At 41.8% G+C, this 15,486-nt stretch overlaps 1 protein-coding gene across 1 annotated transcript; it reads right to left on the bottom strand.

Annotated features, from left to right (window-relative positions):
• LOC117492602 (casein kinase I) lies at positions 1-15,073 on the bottom strand. The gene is made up of 11 exons (XM_034142951.1): positions 14,766-15,073; positions 10,900-10,990; positions 10,587-10,697; positions 10,337-10,485; positions 9,465-9,693; positions 5,227-5,397; positions 4,960-5,108; positions 3,759-3,954; positions 2,936-3,075; positions 1,783-1,850; positions 1-1,693 (listed from the first exon to the last, which is right to left on the bottom strand). The coding sequence occupies exons 2-10, from the start codon at positions 10,973-10,975 to the stop codon at positions 1,818-1,820; spliced, it is 1,254 nt and encodes a 417-aa protein (XP_033998842.1). The 5' UTR covers positions 10,976-10,990; positions 14,766-15,073; the 3' UTR covers positions 1-1,693; positions 1,783-1,817.
• Between the last annotated feature and the right edge of the window lie 413 nt (positions 15,074-15,486).

Genomic DNA, 15,486 nt, shown 5'->3' with positions numbered 1-15,486 from the left:
TTGTGAGCAACGTTATTCATTTTTATTACTTCATAAAATATACACAAATACTGTTGTAAATAAAGTGTGTTAAAGAACTGTACAAGATATCAGTACACAATACATAAAGTGAAATCCCCTGGCCTCTTCCTCTCCTAGACCAATCCCAACCCGACCGTCACGATGCCACTGGGTCACGTGACCTGTACAAAGGTAATTACACACACTGCTATTTACACATCCCTGCAATTGCATCAGTTATGTTTTCTATTGAATGACATCATTAAGGTTGCTGGAGGTTAAAATCCAAGAGGTGACATCAAAACTATTAGTATGTACTTTTTGCAGGAAGGAATATTGAAAGTATTACCACAAGGACAACCGTTGAAGCATGACAAAACAGAAAGGACAGGCAAACAAACACTATTTCTAATAAGTTACAGGAAGATGAAATGACACACGAATAAGAGGACAGACATATAAAAAAAATAGTTTAACATAAATAGCAGAGAAGTGGGATTAAAATCTGCATACACTTAGCAGGGATTCACTCAGTCTCACACACACACACAAAATATTAAATGACCCAGCTGGCAAAGCAACACAAGCCCCTCCCCCAGTTTAGTACTTTAAATATCTAAAATTCTGCCCCCAGCCCCAATGGATGTCATTAGTATGCATTGTTCTACTTTAAAAACAGATAACCACAGTTTGGCTTTACATAAAAATAAAAATATTTACAGTGAAGTAAACATTTTAAAATTAACAATTGGATGTCCCACCCCCTCCCTTAAGAGTAATCCCTAACGGAGCCTGCCCACTCCCCTATGACCTCCATAAGAAAAAGAATTAAAAAAGGTAACATTTAGAAGTATCATCAAAATTGCAGCCACTGTTTCTTAGCCAAAACGGGCAGCTATGTGGTCAAATACGCTGAGAATTTCCTGAGGCGCTTCCCTCAAGACGTGGAGTGTGTCTTTGCAATATCTATGGTCCTTCTTCACCTTACCCGGCTCACATTTAGAACAAAAAAAACAGGCAAATTAAGGGGTTGTGGAGGTTTTGGTGGCCGAGTTTTCACGACGTGGATGAAAGGCGAGCAAGCACCATATGCTACTTCACCGGGAACCTTACTCTACGACAGCTAAAACATCACTTACTGATCCTCTTCAGTTACCTCATTTAGTCCACTAACCTGCCTCTCCTCACTTCTTCATCCTTTAGCTGTCATTTCTCTCAAAGCAAAGAAAGGAGCTCCAATTTGTGATATCCTCACGAAAGATACAAATATGACATACACAGAGTCGTTGTTGCGGTGTTGAGCTGAAAAAGCAATCGTTACTAAGCCTATATCAATCACTAAGATGACCTTTGACGAGAAACATGCACGTCCCTGATTACTTTTTGCTTCTTTGATGCCAACAGCTCTTCACATTTGTCAGACAGAAGGTACAGAGGGAAATGTTTTGAGGAGTGGCAGGGTATGATCAACCAGGGAGTAAAAATGGTGAAGGAGTGTTTGCTTTCTGAATCGTGGTGGTGGTCCACGCTTCAGCAAAAAGACGTATACTGTCACAAACTTCCCTGGATCCTTAAAAGAAATTCATGTCCATTTCCTAAGATCCATGGGTCCATTGGCAATCATCTTTTCATAAGACAAGGTAAAAATAAAAGGAACAAAATTAAATGGGAGCGATGAATATACCTTGCAGCCCTGTAATGACAAAGGGGAGAGTTGTTAGTGAGGGCGGTGCATTTGGACGTGGTGCGTTTATGCATTTGGAAGTTTAAAGAACAGCTCACCTGTCAGTTTCATGTGCATGCAGAGCCAAAGAACACTACTTCCCCAAGTGCTCAAATGGCACGCTGACCTGCAAAGGAAGGAGAGATATGTTTATTTATTTAGAACATTTCAACATGAGGCGATTCTAAGTGCTTTAAAACATTCAAAAACAATTAGGATACAGTGCAACAGACACACAGTAAATCCGGACTTTAATGACATGTAAAAACTGTTATTTAAAAGTTTAAAATGGAAACTGAGCAATCTGGTGCCACTAACTGTTTTTAAAGCTCGGTTGGATGCTACTCAATCGGAAGCTGTTGGTACCTGTTCATGTGGATAGTTATGTAAATTGTAATCCCTGTAATGATGCCCTTTTTGTTGTTCTGTTTATGTTTTTATGTTTTATGTGGAACCTACTTGAGCAGGTCTCCCTTGAAAATGAGATCAATGATCTCAATGGGATACACCTGGATTCATAAAGGTTTGAAATGAAATGACATGTAAAAACTGTTATTTAAAAGACAAGAGAAAAATAGAATAAGACGGGTATAAAATGACAGTGCAGTTTAAATATGAATAGTTGTTTGATCCATTTCCCTTGGTGATGTAAACCAAACCCACAAATACCTACACAAAGTGCCAGTTACTGGGACACGCATAACACTGAAAGCTTAGCCAACTGATTTCACGAGACATCTTTAGTGCATGACAGTATCTAGTATCTAGTAAACACTTTAGAACAATGTAATCCAAGTTATTGTCCATCAAACTTGAGTACCGGATCTGGTTGTAAAATGAAATTGCTGGAGTGAAGCGTCAACACAACAATAAGGTTTCTTTATTAGCACTACTACTTACAAAATGTTTTACGTGTGATTTTAGCACCATCTTTTTAAAGTTGTGGATTGAAGAAGTGCTGAAAGATAGTTCACTATTACTCCTTGAAGTCTGTATGTTGTTGATACATTTCCACATCAAAATGCTGTGGCAATATTAATTCAGTCGTAACCGAGATGAGTCTTTTAAACATCGGCTTGATGAGATTATTTTTATTTAATGTCTTGCTGTAATTTAAAATGTTATTTTTGGAGGATAATTCGCTTTACTTCAACACACATAGCATTTTCATAAATGACCACATTTCTCCCACTAATGTGTGCGTTTTCTCACCTGTGATGTGGAGATTCTGGATGCGTCGTGGCGGGCTGTGAGGTCAGAGGACGACACGTTGGCGGGGGCTCCGCGGTGCAGCCGCATGCTCACCTTCCTCTCCCTCTCCGCACGAGAGATGGCACGAGGCGACGTGTTCCCTGAAATGATGTGGAACATTCAGAACTGACCACAAGGTGTGCAGGCATTCAAGAAATATAATGCGGTGTCAGTAAAGTTCATTAAATGGGATACAGTCAGTTGACAGGCTGTGGGGGGGAAGGGGCAGTAAGTAGGTGCACTTCATGAGAAACATTAAAGGTGGTGTGTTGAGGCCTATACTCGGATACAATGGTGTAATAACAGTGAAATATGGATGTTTATATGGGAGAAATAACTATTTATTATGAGTGTTATAACTGTAACTTGGGTGAACAATAAGTGTAATAACGCCGTAATATGAATGACAACGGAGTAATATACGTGTGATGGGGTAATATGTGCGTTAGAAGGGTGAAATACGGTTGTAATAACTTATATGGGTGAACAATAGTAACATGGGTGTTATCCATGTGTTAAAATGCCATAATATTGGTGTAGCAACATTTTAATATGGGTGTTATATTTAATTTAGGGTTGCCGACGGGTGTCATAACATAGTATGGGGATAATATGGATTTAATAATAATATTAAATATATACTCCAAATGGGTAAAAGTAATATTCTGAAAAAATACATGAAGTTGTGTCAATTTTGACATTAGAAAAAACTAATGAATTTGTTTTCAGAATTGTATTTTCAGACGGACCACAGGACTTTGAGACGAGTCGGCAGAAAACTCACCGGACGGCTGCACCCGCGAGGCGGGGTTGGAGACGGCCTGCTCCGGCCCGTTCCTCACTCTGTTGGCAGCTGCAGGGAGGGGCCCCGGTGGGAGGCCCCGCGATGCCGACACTCTGGGGGCCCCTGCGACCCGCTCGTCATCTCCCGCCCTCCGCTCCCGCTCCCGCTCCCCGTCCTCAGCTGTTCGACTGGCACCCTGAGACATCAAAGAGTTTCCATTAACAAAATATAGCTCCAAATTAGCCGCATTATATTTTCGGCAGTGAGATCTTTTCACGCTGATGACAGACTTAGTTTGCGTCTAGGCAACATACTAAACACTTTAACTAATGCTGTGATGTATTGTGATTTTAAAAAAGGTGTCTATTATCATCTGGCCGGGGACAACAGCTGGAAATTAGCAATGTTTGCCAAAGCTGCCCCATTTACTGTTTTTTGTGACAGTTGATCAATGGGGACTGTCCACAACACTATAAACAATTATTACATGGCTTAGTTGAATACTCGATTCTGATTGGTCAACTCAGAACACGTGACACGTTGTTAATCCAGTACAGACAGACCGCTGTCAAGCACTTATTGACCGTTGTTAAGGACGCTCACATCTGCAGAAAGAAGTCAGTTCGATGTAACTGCATACAGTTTGGCCGAAAAGCAAACTGCCTGCTTGTCAAACTGGGACAAGAAAACAGCGGAGAAGTAACGGGGCAGAAACCCTCCTTTTTACACAACGGTCCAGACATAGACATCAAACGGCAAAACATATTCAGTTGCCAGTTACTTTGGCATTAGGGCAGGGACATCTAGATACTTTCCAAGGTTTGACATAATTAATTGTGCTACTTTTAAAGCAAGCAACGATGTTTTCAAATCTGTAATCAAAAAGGTCCGCAAAAACGCTATCGAAGCAGTTCCTACTGTTGCTACGTTAGTTCAAACAGTAACAACGGACTATTTTTCTTAGCGGATGCATGTCATTTTAAATAAATAATAGCATACTATTTTTTAAATCAATAAAAACATTTTCTAAATCCATAAAAGCATTTAAATTAATATTGGGAGTCATATCGTTACTTTGTGGAGAATGTGGCCGTGTAATAAGCGGGATAATGTGCAGCGACTTGGTCATTATGGGGAAAAGACCCATAATGACCGCCTCGCTGCACATTATCCCTTACATAAACTAAACTTAGAAACTCACAAATTTGAGCATGTTCCAGTCGAAGACGTAATCGTAGGAGAATCCCTGGCGGTGGAAGAGATTCCTGAAGAGCTGTCGTAGGTAAGAGTAGTCCGGCTTGTCGTCAAAACGAAGCGAACGGCAGAAATTCAGGTATGTGGAGAACTCGGCTGCAGGAGGAAACAGAAGTGAAGAGAAACTCAGGATACTCAAAACATCACAGCACATGAATTGGCTGAATAAAACTCAATACTGCAGCTGCCGCAGAAACGCAGAATCATAACTTACAGGGGTATCCTTTGCAGAGAACCTCGATGGGCGTGGACATTTTCTTCTCACTGATTCGCTCGTACTTCTGTCTCTTGGTGGCGGCCTTGAGGCCCTGCCAGGGGAGGGAGCCCAGGTTGAAGTACATGAGGACGTAGCCCAGAGACTCCAGGTCGTCACGTCTGGACTGCTCTGTGGACACAAGGCAGGAGAAGGAGTCAGAAACTGAGAGATGTCAGTTAGTGCTACGACAAAGGATCCATTAAAGGGGCCCGATTAACAGTTTTTATATCACAAACTACCGTCTTCGTCTGATGACTTTGAGGAACTGCAAAACGTCACATAGCTTAAAGTGGCCTTCAATCGAGACAAATAGTCAAGAATGAAAAAGGACTTCTCTTAAGACGATATGTAACGGGGTATATGCAGGAATCCTGAAGTCAAATGTAAACCCTTTTAAGACCCTTTCCATACATTTTAAGACCTCATCGCCACTTGGAGTTTTAACAGTTTACATTGGCGACACACTTTACCTCACATTGACTATATACAGGGTGTTTCTCAATGTCGAGGAAGGATGCTCCAGAGCCACTATTTCAAGGATGCTACGTCATCGAGTCCCGCCGAAGGACTGTTCCAATGTCCAGGATGCTAGGAATTCTACCGAGAGCGGCATCCTTCGTTGCGGGAAATTTCGAGGCTGCACATGTGTATCCTCCGCGGTCTTAAAATCCCCACAATGCTTTGCGCACGGACCAATTTCCAAATCTTTGGCGGAAATCGCGCTCCATTTAAGGCGGGGCCTCGCATATGACGCACACCTGCACCACAATTCTTTGTTTTCCGAGGCTAGGAAGGATTCTTGCCTCGCTTCTGAAGGACCTGACTCGGAGGGACATGTCCTACCAAGGAAGCATCCTCGACATTGAGAAACACCCACAGTATTGATTGTCCTTCCTCCTTATCTTCCAACCATTTGGACGCAAACTTGCATTTCCCCATAACGATGTTTAACAACCGGCGTAAACGGACCTTCCGTTTCATACTTTTTAATAGCCTTCATTTTCGCTAAATTGATTTATTTATTTTTATTTTGAATCACTCAAGGCTTCTGTTTACTGCTGGGTTCCCGGATGTCATTTAACAACATGATATTATCATACTTCTCCATCTCTTGCTAAATATACTGTTTAACGAATGTTGATTTTAAATTGTCATCTCTTTCTTAACTGAATTATCTTGTTGCCGTTCCATTTGATGTGTGGTAAAGCACTTTAAGTTGCTTTTTTGTCTGAAATGAACTATATAAATAAACAAACCTCACTTTTTTTAGCTAGAAAAATGTATGAATGTGGATTTCCCTGGCATGCCAACTGAACAAAATAAAGTGTTTGTGTGTCGCTTACTTAGGATTTTATGATGTTGATCAGACAAACACTTGAGAGCCCAGTTCTTTTGTTTGTTTAAAGCAAATAGAATCACTTCCTCTACACTGTTATACATGCATGCTTACAGCCGACTTCAAAAGTTGAGAATACAACTCCTAACTAAATCTACTTAACAAGATTATTTTGGGCACAAGCAAAACAATGTTACAATAACTTTTGGGTCTGAAAATGAAAACAGAGCTGCTTTCTGTACCGGACAGTAATGACTTATTTTCTCTCATGAACCCACATCCTGTGCATGATCTGATAGGGTGTGTATAAACAAAATAAAATAGGAGGAGAGGGACGGTGGTTGGAAGTAGAATTGGTAGCTCCTTGGCTAATCAAAAGGAACTGCAGATTTGAAAAATATTCAGATACCTTTTGTAAGCTCTGACAAAGAATCTTAAACCTTGAAAAAGGAATGCGACGGATTAAAAATAAAGATTCCAAAAGACAACTGTTGTGATAGAAAGTCTGTAACGTGGTGGAGTGTAATACACCTCCAGGCTAGGGATGGATGTCACTTAGAGAGATATCATCATCATAAGCCAGCTCTGATGAATCATGTTTAACACAGTGTTTGGATACAGCTGTGAGTGGAGCTGGGGGTGTGATCCTGATGAAGCATCGTCTCCGTAAGCAACAGGACCAGGGCTGAATACTCCTATCAATACAGGGAGATGTGAGTCATGGACTGAGAAGCTAAGGTACTGAGGTTAACTTTTACTTCCATTTTTACTGACATTGTATATTTTTGTGTTGGCTCTAGGTATCATAAGGCCCGTCACAAAAAGGAGCATCAACTTTTGATACATATCACTAGGGATGCTCCGATCGCCAATTTTGGGGCCGATCGCCGGAATCAGTATCGGCCGATACCGATCCGATCGAGTGGGCGGGGCCTATGGGGATCTTCCATTTAAAGTGATGTTTAAAACTCAGTTAATGGGGCTCATTCACTGGCGCTTCCACAAACAACAACCACCATAATTATTACATTCAAATGAAGTACATTATTCAAGTTTACATTAACTTTGGATAATAACACGGGAGAAATTAGCGGAAGAGCTCTCTTTTCTCCTGACAGCCTGTCAGTATCTCATGCAGCTCACTGATCCAGTAATGAGTGACCCGACAGTAAAGAATAAACATATTTATAACTAGTTTAGCTTGTTCCAGAGGTAGATTAAATAGCTAAGTGTGTTAGGTCTAACTCTTATGCCGCAGTTCCACTACAGCGCGGAGCTCGCTTTAAGCGTGCCGTGTCGTGCCGCACCCGTTTTTGGTTGCGCTTCCACTAGGCCTAGTTACGGCCCGGCCCGGCCCGGCCCGGGGCCACTTTTTCACCTCTTTTCTGGCCCGACAAAATTGTGGTTCTATCGGGGCCAACAAACAGGGCTGAGTCGGGCTGAGTATGCTAAACTAGAGAGAGGAGCGCTGGCAAGAGGGCTATAACTACAACAAGATGGACATATTTGACCGTGATTTAATTGTAATACACGTTTCAAAATGATGCCGAAGTAACAACATACTGATACCGGTTAGTAAAAACCATGAATTAATGCTTTGTCAAGTCTGCAGACAGACGGCAGGCGAAAAACCTTTTAAAATGCGTGTTTTTCTAGATGGAGATTGGCTAAGCTAACGCAGTATATGCTCTGACCGTCCACACTCACAACAACGGCCTATACAGACATAAATAAAGCAGCGACTGTATTCACCATGACACAGGCAGTCTGTGGTTTGTACTTGTTTAACTTTTGTCTAGTTTCTGAACAGATATGAGGAGCTGTGAGCTCTGAGTGCTCACAGCTAACGGCTGTGTTGTGTTTCTGGAGTTCTCATTGAAGATGACGTCACGGCTCCGCCTACACTGCGTTACTATAGTAACTACCCCAGTTCCTAAACTGTAATGGAAGCGCAGCATGAAGTGAGTCGGCCCTGTTAAGGCCCAACGCGGCCAAGCCGTACCGAGCCGTACCGAGTGTGGCCGAGGCCGACCGTGTAGTGGAAATGCGCCATTAGTGTGTGTTGCTCCGCTCACCGGTCCGTCACAGCGGGCGGAGCTGCAGGATTTCTGCTTCACACACGTTGCATACCGCTATTTTACTGTCATTTTCGGACACCTTAAAATACTGCCAGACTGGGGAAGCCATTTTGGCGAGCTTGTTTTGCCGCGCACAGAGAAAAGTGTCATGTATTTTATGTCATGTGATCGGCTCTCCTGATCGGCCTTTATAGAGAGCACCGATCGATCGGCCGATAGTGATTATCGGCCGATAACGATCGGCGCATCCCTACATATCACCTCATTATTGCCAACTTTGCTTACATTTGTGTTTGTTTACATGATCCTAAAATAGGCAGCAGGGTTTTCCTTACAGTTATAAGATTTGGGCCTTTGGCAGACATTTTGCATTGTGGTTAACAGAGACCAAATTGTATGTATTGATAGTTTTTTTTTGATATTTTAAAGATAATTTATTCTTTTATCACAATATAATTGAAAGGCGGAGTATTCTTAACTGCTTTATTATTCCATTATATTACATCAGTGGCATAACATTGTCTTAAAAGTACAATACTACACTTTATGGCAATTTCTTCTAGGATTATATATCGTGCAGAAAATAAGTTATTTTGAGAGGAATAGTCTTGATTTTCAATGCATTTCAATATCTTTGTAGTGCATAGAATATAAACTAATATGAATAACAAGAACTGTAATAAGAGAAGTGAATAACAGGGAACTAGGCGAGCATCAGTTCTTCAAAATGAAGGCAAACTGGCGTGCATCAGAAAAATAAATCTGGGTTTGTTCCCTCTTACCGATTCCAAGATGCGTGTTGATGGAGGCGTAGCGCGCCGTGCCCGTCAGGTTCTTGTTCTCCCTGTAGGGGATGTGCTGGTGCGTGCGGGCGTCGCGGTACTTCTTGGCCAGGCCGAAGTCGATGATGTACACCAGGTTACCCTTCTTGCCGAGCCCCATTAGGAAGTTATCAGGCTTAACATCCCGATGGATGAAGTTCTTCGAGTGGATGTACTCGATGCGGCTGATCTAAAGAAGATAGTAGAGACAAGGAAAGAGGAAACTGTGAGACTCAACACAAAATAGTTTGGTACATAGAGAGGAGACATTAGGGTGTGTCAAGGTGACAAACACCAGGCCATAAGGTCATGTGATCACATTTTACGTGCTGTCAAGTCAGCTCCGTCCTTGTGCTTTCTAATAAAGTTTTAGCAGCAGTAGGTGCACTCAATACATCAATACCTAACTAATGCATGAAAGGAGGACAAGGGAGGACAACTGGATATATGAAGGGAGGACAACTGGATATATGAAGACAGGACGAGGGAAGGTGATGACCCCAGGCTATGAAGCTTCACTCTCACACAAATTGTCCCACCTATCACCTTTCTGCTCCGTAAACACACACCTTCGGTAGAATAGCAACCAGTGGGTGACAATACACCGAGCGAGACCACACACACAAAGCCTTAGGGGAATCAGATGTAAGGTTTATATATAAAACAATGAATACAAGTATAGTAGATCATGCATATGCCCTAAAGCGGTTACAAATATATTTTGTATCTATCTTCGTAAATAGAACAGTTTCAGACAGTGGACTCTTAACTAAGAGGATTGTTTATGTGTTTATGTTGATGCCTGTGAGTTCACATGAGGGTTTGTGTCGTACCATCTGGTCGGCCAGCAGCAGAACGGTCTTCAGGCTGAACTTCCGGGAGCAAAAGTTGAAAAGGTCCTCCAGACTGGGGCCGAGCAGCTCCATCACCATCACGTTGTAGTCTCCCTCTGCACCACACCACTTTATCGATGGGATACCCACTAGAATGTAAACAAACACACGGTCATCATAAAGCTTGTATTATTAACTCCAACAAGCAATTCATAAACATTTCTCCCCAACAAAGCCACATTCATCTCACCTCCTCCTTGCATCATCTTGTAGAACTTGCTCTCAATGTGCAGCTGGGGGTGTTTGGTCTTCACACATTCCAGCTTGATGGCTACCTCCTCCCCTGTGGCGATGTTGGCACCTGAGGACACACAAAAGTACAATTGTTGCTTAAAGAGGCATTTAAATGTGCCTGTACCAGGAAAAATGAAGGATTAATTTGAAGGAAAATGTGTTTTGGTGCCAATAAGAAGGGACAGTAATGGTACAGCAGCAGAAACGTATGTGGAAAGACCCTTAACAGAGGGGACACATGGAAAAATTGTGTGGAAAAACAAACTTACCAAGGTAAATGTCGCCAAAGGAGCCACTCCCTATCTTCCGCCCGAGCCGGTACTTGTTCCCCACTCTCAGCTCCATGTTTGCGAGTTGTCACTGTCACCAACAGAAAAAAGGAGATGATTATAAGCAGGAAAAGGACACATGACACCATGCTCGCTTATCTGGGCGGCGCCACTTTTCTCACCGCTCACTGGGAAACATTATACGATGAGCTACTGTGTACAGTTCAACAGAATATAACACAGAGTGATAGAATGAAAGGAAGCTGTCCTCTAGGGTCGGTCAGCTGCTCACATGATCATCCGTCAAATCCCAGACACACTGAGCTGCCCACATGCTTGAGTGAGTAGCCTGAGCAGAGCTTGTTGATCAGCCAACAGCTGTCTGACCTCAAGAAACACACAATAGAGTGGTGCAGTGATGACGTACTTTTGCAGGCTGACCCGGAAGTTAACATAGCAAGGGCTCCCTCAACAATAAGCAGTGGGATTTCAGAGTATTGCAAACACACGTTCATTTCAGCAGAATAATCTCAACATATTGACACCACTTTTATAATGTAGAAGTGCATTCCAGAAGTAGAAAGCTAACGTCACGCTATAAAGGAAAGGCATCACTGTCACATGGCTTCACGTCACCACCGCTAAGCTAAGAAGGCGGCTAATGTTCGGAGTGAGAGCACGTCTCATTTAGTCACTTGTTAGGAACCGCAGGTTTTTAAAGACACATTGAAGCTCCAGGCATTCACCAGAGGGGTATTTACTTATGTATTTTATGTAGTAGAATAAAACGTGAAATCTCTTCACTTATGTTAACCACAGAGCTTAATTCAGGTCTCACTCATTCCTGCACCACTCTCTTAAATGAGTAGTGTAGCTGGCAGGAAGAGATGGTTGCAGTGAGATCAGCAAAAAGGAGAGTAGTGACTGGAAGGAGAAATACATCAAAACCAGGACTACATAAAACTGCCGGTTTCCACTTGGAACAGAATCAAATGCGAGTACTAGGACTTGGCACACGAGGAAAGTGCATCTTCTGAGCTGAACTGCACGTGATGCCGGAGCAGGATCATCATTTATTTAGCACACTCCTACCACGCCACATTGTGCAGCCACTGCAAAAGCAAGACTAAGCTCTCTCCACTGTTCCGTACTAGCAGTGCCAAGGGAGGGAAGGCATGAGCGCCGGCTGGCTCTATCTGTGTCAAGGCCCTCAGACGATTCTGTGCACTGAACTTCAGAAAGCAAAGTGCTGCAGAGGACGCATCAACGCGGAGCATTATTCATCAAAAGAGATTTCATTTGTTGACAGCAGTTTGGGAACAATATGTTAACAAATTGATGGAAACAGTGGACCCTTGTTCCAAATCACTGCTTCATATTCACATATCACTTCGAGACATGTGATGCAACATATGAAATTGACCTCATTGAAACAGATTCATGACAACTCGGAAGAAAAAATAACTGTCTAAGGAAAGCTCAGTTTCGTGGACATGCTAATTCGAGCTAGCAGAAGAGCCATCGATTCAGTACTCTTTATCTAGTTTCTTTTATCAGAGCCACCTTTATTCTTTTATTAATAAGTAACTTTACTTTATTGTAAGTTGGAGGAAAGAATTAGCACCAGTTCAGTAGTAAATCTAATCATTTGGCCTATAGTCAAACATTGCAGAAAAATGCGGGAAATCTTCATATTCGAGAGGCTCAATACAGCATTTTAAGAAAAATGACTTCAATGGACGATAATGAAAACAGTTCATTGATTGACTTATTGCCGCATCTCTGACACCTTTGTAAATGAGTCAAACTCAAAACAAATCGCATTGCACAGCCCTCAGTTTAATGAGACGTATCACCTGAACCGAACATATGGTAAGATGTAGGCCGGAGACCTTGTCAGCTCCGGCTGATGAGAGCACATCCTGCCATGGTGGATGTGATAGAGGCAGATGGATTTGGGTTAATAAAGGGTTAGGTTTCATTACACCAAGAGGGTGTCTCATGTGCTGCAGCCAGGGACCTGATTTAGGGCGCAACATTAATCACAAGGCTATGGAGTAAGTGCTATTGATTTATTGCTTGTTACTGGAGCGGTGACACGCAATTTTAAACCGCACACTGTTTTACACTGCATATTAAAGACTGTGTGCATGTGGCTTCGACTGGAATAATACTCATGATTATTCTAAAAAGCTTAGCCGGAGAGAACGTGGTTTTGCCAAGACATGCATAGGGAAAAACTGTGCAATGTGAAGAATGCATTATTCGATTTCAATGATGGCCTATGTGATGTGAAGCAAGTGGAATAGTCCCATTGCAGCTGGAAACGCACCATGTGCCTTTAATGTAGAGAGGGTCTACATGACAGTGGACAGATGAGCATGCTAGCCTTCATCTTCTGGTTACAGAGGGGGGTCTTTAGAGTTTGTCCCGAAGAGGGGCTACAATAAGGTTTAACCATCTATACATAAATAAATAACCATCTAAACCATCCCAAATGTGAAATACCTTGTATTTCCTACAATGTAATCTCTCACACAGTTAAGACACAATCTTTTTTAGCCCTCCTGTCATTTCCTGGTCAAATCTGACCGTTTTACGACTTTCATCAATCATAAATATAGTGTTTTACATTCGAGGCCTTATGATATCCTCCACAGTGGGCATTTGAACATATAAAACAGCTGATCACCACTTTCATTACATTTTGAATAGTTTAGCCAACTTTGTCACGCCTATGGGGTTCCCGGAAAAAAAAATGACCACCACAGGAAATGAATGAGTAACTCTAGATTACGTTCACCCATCAGATAGCACAGAACCACCAATCAACAAAATGTTAATTTCATTGTCTATTCTTTGGATTTTCCCTGCAGTTATTTGTGTAAACCAGTAGTCTTTGTAGACATTGTTTACAGCTTGAACGGGTGTACAATCAAATGTGGTGATGAATGTTTTTGTGTTAATGTAAGAGCAGGGACCACCAAAGTAAATTAACACGACAGGAGGGTTAAAGGAGAAAACAAGAGTCAGAAACCAAAACAGAGGATTTCGCAATCCCATGAAAAACAGAGCACTGCTACGCCTCTCAGGGCAGCTGTCACTCAACAATCCGCTTGTGTGAAACTGACCCGACACTAAATACATCAATACAACTAACTTGCCAAATTAAGTTAAAACATACTGCAAATATACACACATGTCACAAAGAATACACAATATAAATGGATAAATTAGAATGTTCCACAAAACACCAATACACTACAGCACAGAAATATAGACATATACTACAGTAGCAGAAACATAAAGAAAGTATATCAATTAAAGTTGTGCAAAGTAGCTCAAATTGTCAAGCAAGTCAGTTATGGTTTAATGTGGTCAATATTTTGCAACTACTAATATTGGCCACATTATTTAAAACGCCTTAGAAAGACAGACACTTCAAGTAGGTTAACGTTGGTGAAAATACCAACCTAATGCAACGTGAAGGATGCAAACTGCAGTTATAAACAATAGAAAAATAAGTAAAATAAGAAAACATCAACCGATAGCATTTAGCTAGTTCCCTGTTAGCCGCTAGGAGTAAGCTAGTGGAAATACGTTAATGGAACCGTGATACGCACGTCACGGTGGTTATTATAGAAATAAAAAGACAAGCTGTAATCGTGTTTATATGTTATACTTTGTCACATTTGTACTTAAAAACCGCACCCATTTATGCTACGGGACAAGTAAGATACTAGCCATCCCCACTACTATCCCCCTCCCCCCCTCTTCTGTAAAGCCGTGAATACGAGCCTCTGATTCGGGCGAATCGGGCCGCTTTTCACCCCTGAATATCTCCGGTTCCCCGACCCGCAACTCACCCGATATTGGGTTCGTCCGAGAGCTGGTTCGGTGGATGTTCTGATCCGATGGTTGTCAGTGGGACAGAAGCCCGAGTAAAGGAGGATGGGAGCGGATTCTGGCGGATCTCATACCCCCAGCTCTGAGCTCTGTGGTCGGTTGCTCTCCCTGTTGATAGTCCTGTGAGAAGCTCCAGCAGCCGTTGCTCTGTCTCCCCCTCCCGTTACTTAACAACGCGCGCGGTCACTACGCGATGATGTCATTCTGGGGATGTCAGGGTCAGTCATTTATGAAAAAACGTCACAGCTAAATGCTCCTTCCTTTATACATGCTTACCATTCATTAATTATCCAGTGATCTACTATTACTCATCTAGAGTCATACTCGAGTTTGCAAGGTGAATCCTGTTGTGTTTATCATGCCAGATATCGCGATATTTCAGTATGAAGTATATCCTCAATTCAGTGTTGAATTAATCTGTTACAAGTTAAAGTCCTGTATTGAGTTAAAATAGTTTTTAAATTAGAATCAACGTTTTCTTCAATTTCAAATTATATTTATACAACGTATATTTAGGAAGTGATAGTGGTTTATTTCTACAGAAAGGACTATTTCAGCACTCAAAGTCCTATTTTCATCTATAAAATTACTTCATGCTTTTAGACAATCATTTTTAGAAAGAAAAAAAAAAGCTATATCTGATTTTGCAAATTATTATTATATATTTCTAAGTATTAAATC

The sequence above is a fragment of the Trematomus bernacchii genome, unplaced genomic scaffold (assembly GCF_902827165.1).
Source record: "Trematomus bernacchii unplaced genomic scaffold, fTreBer1.1, whole genome shotgun sequence".
NCBI classification, from domain to species: domain Eukaryota; kingdom Metazoa; phylum Chordata; class Actinopteri; order Perciformes; family Nototheniidae; genus Trematomus; species Trematomus bernacchii.
Note: the sequence above shows the minus strand (reverse complement) of the source record. Positions and strands in the feature narration are given on the sequence as shown.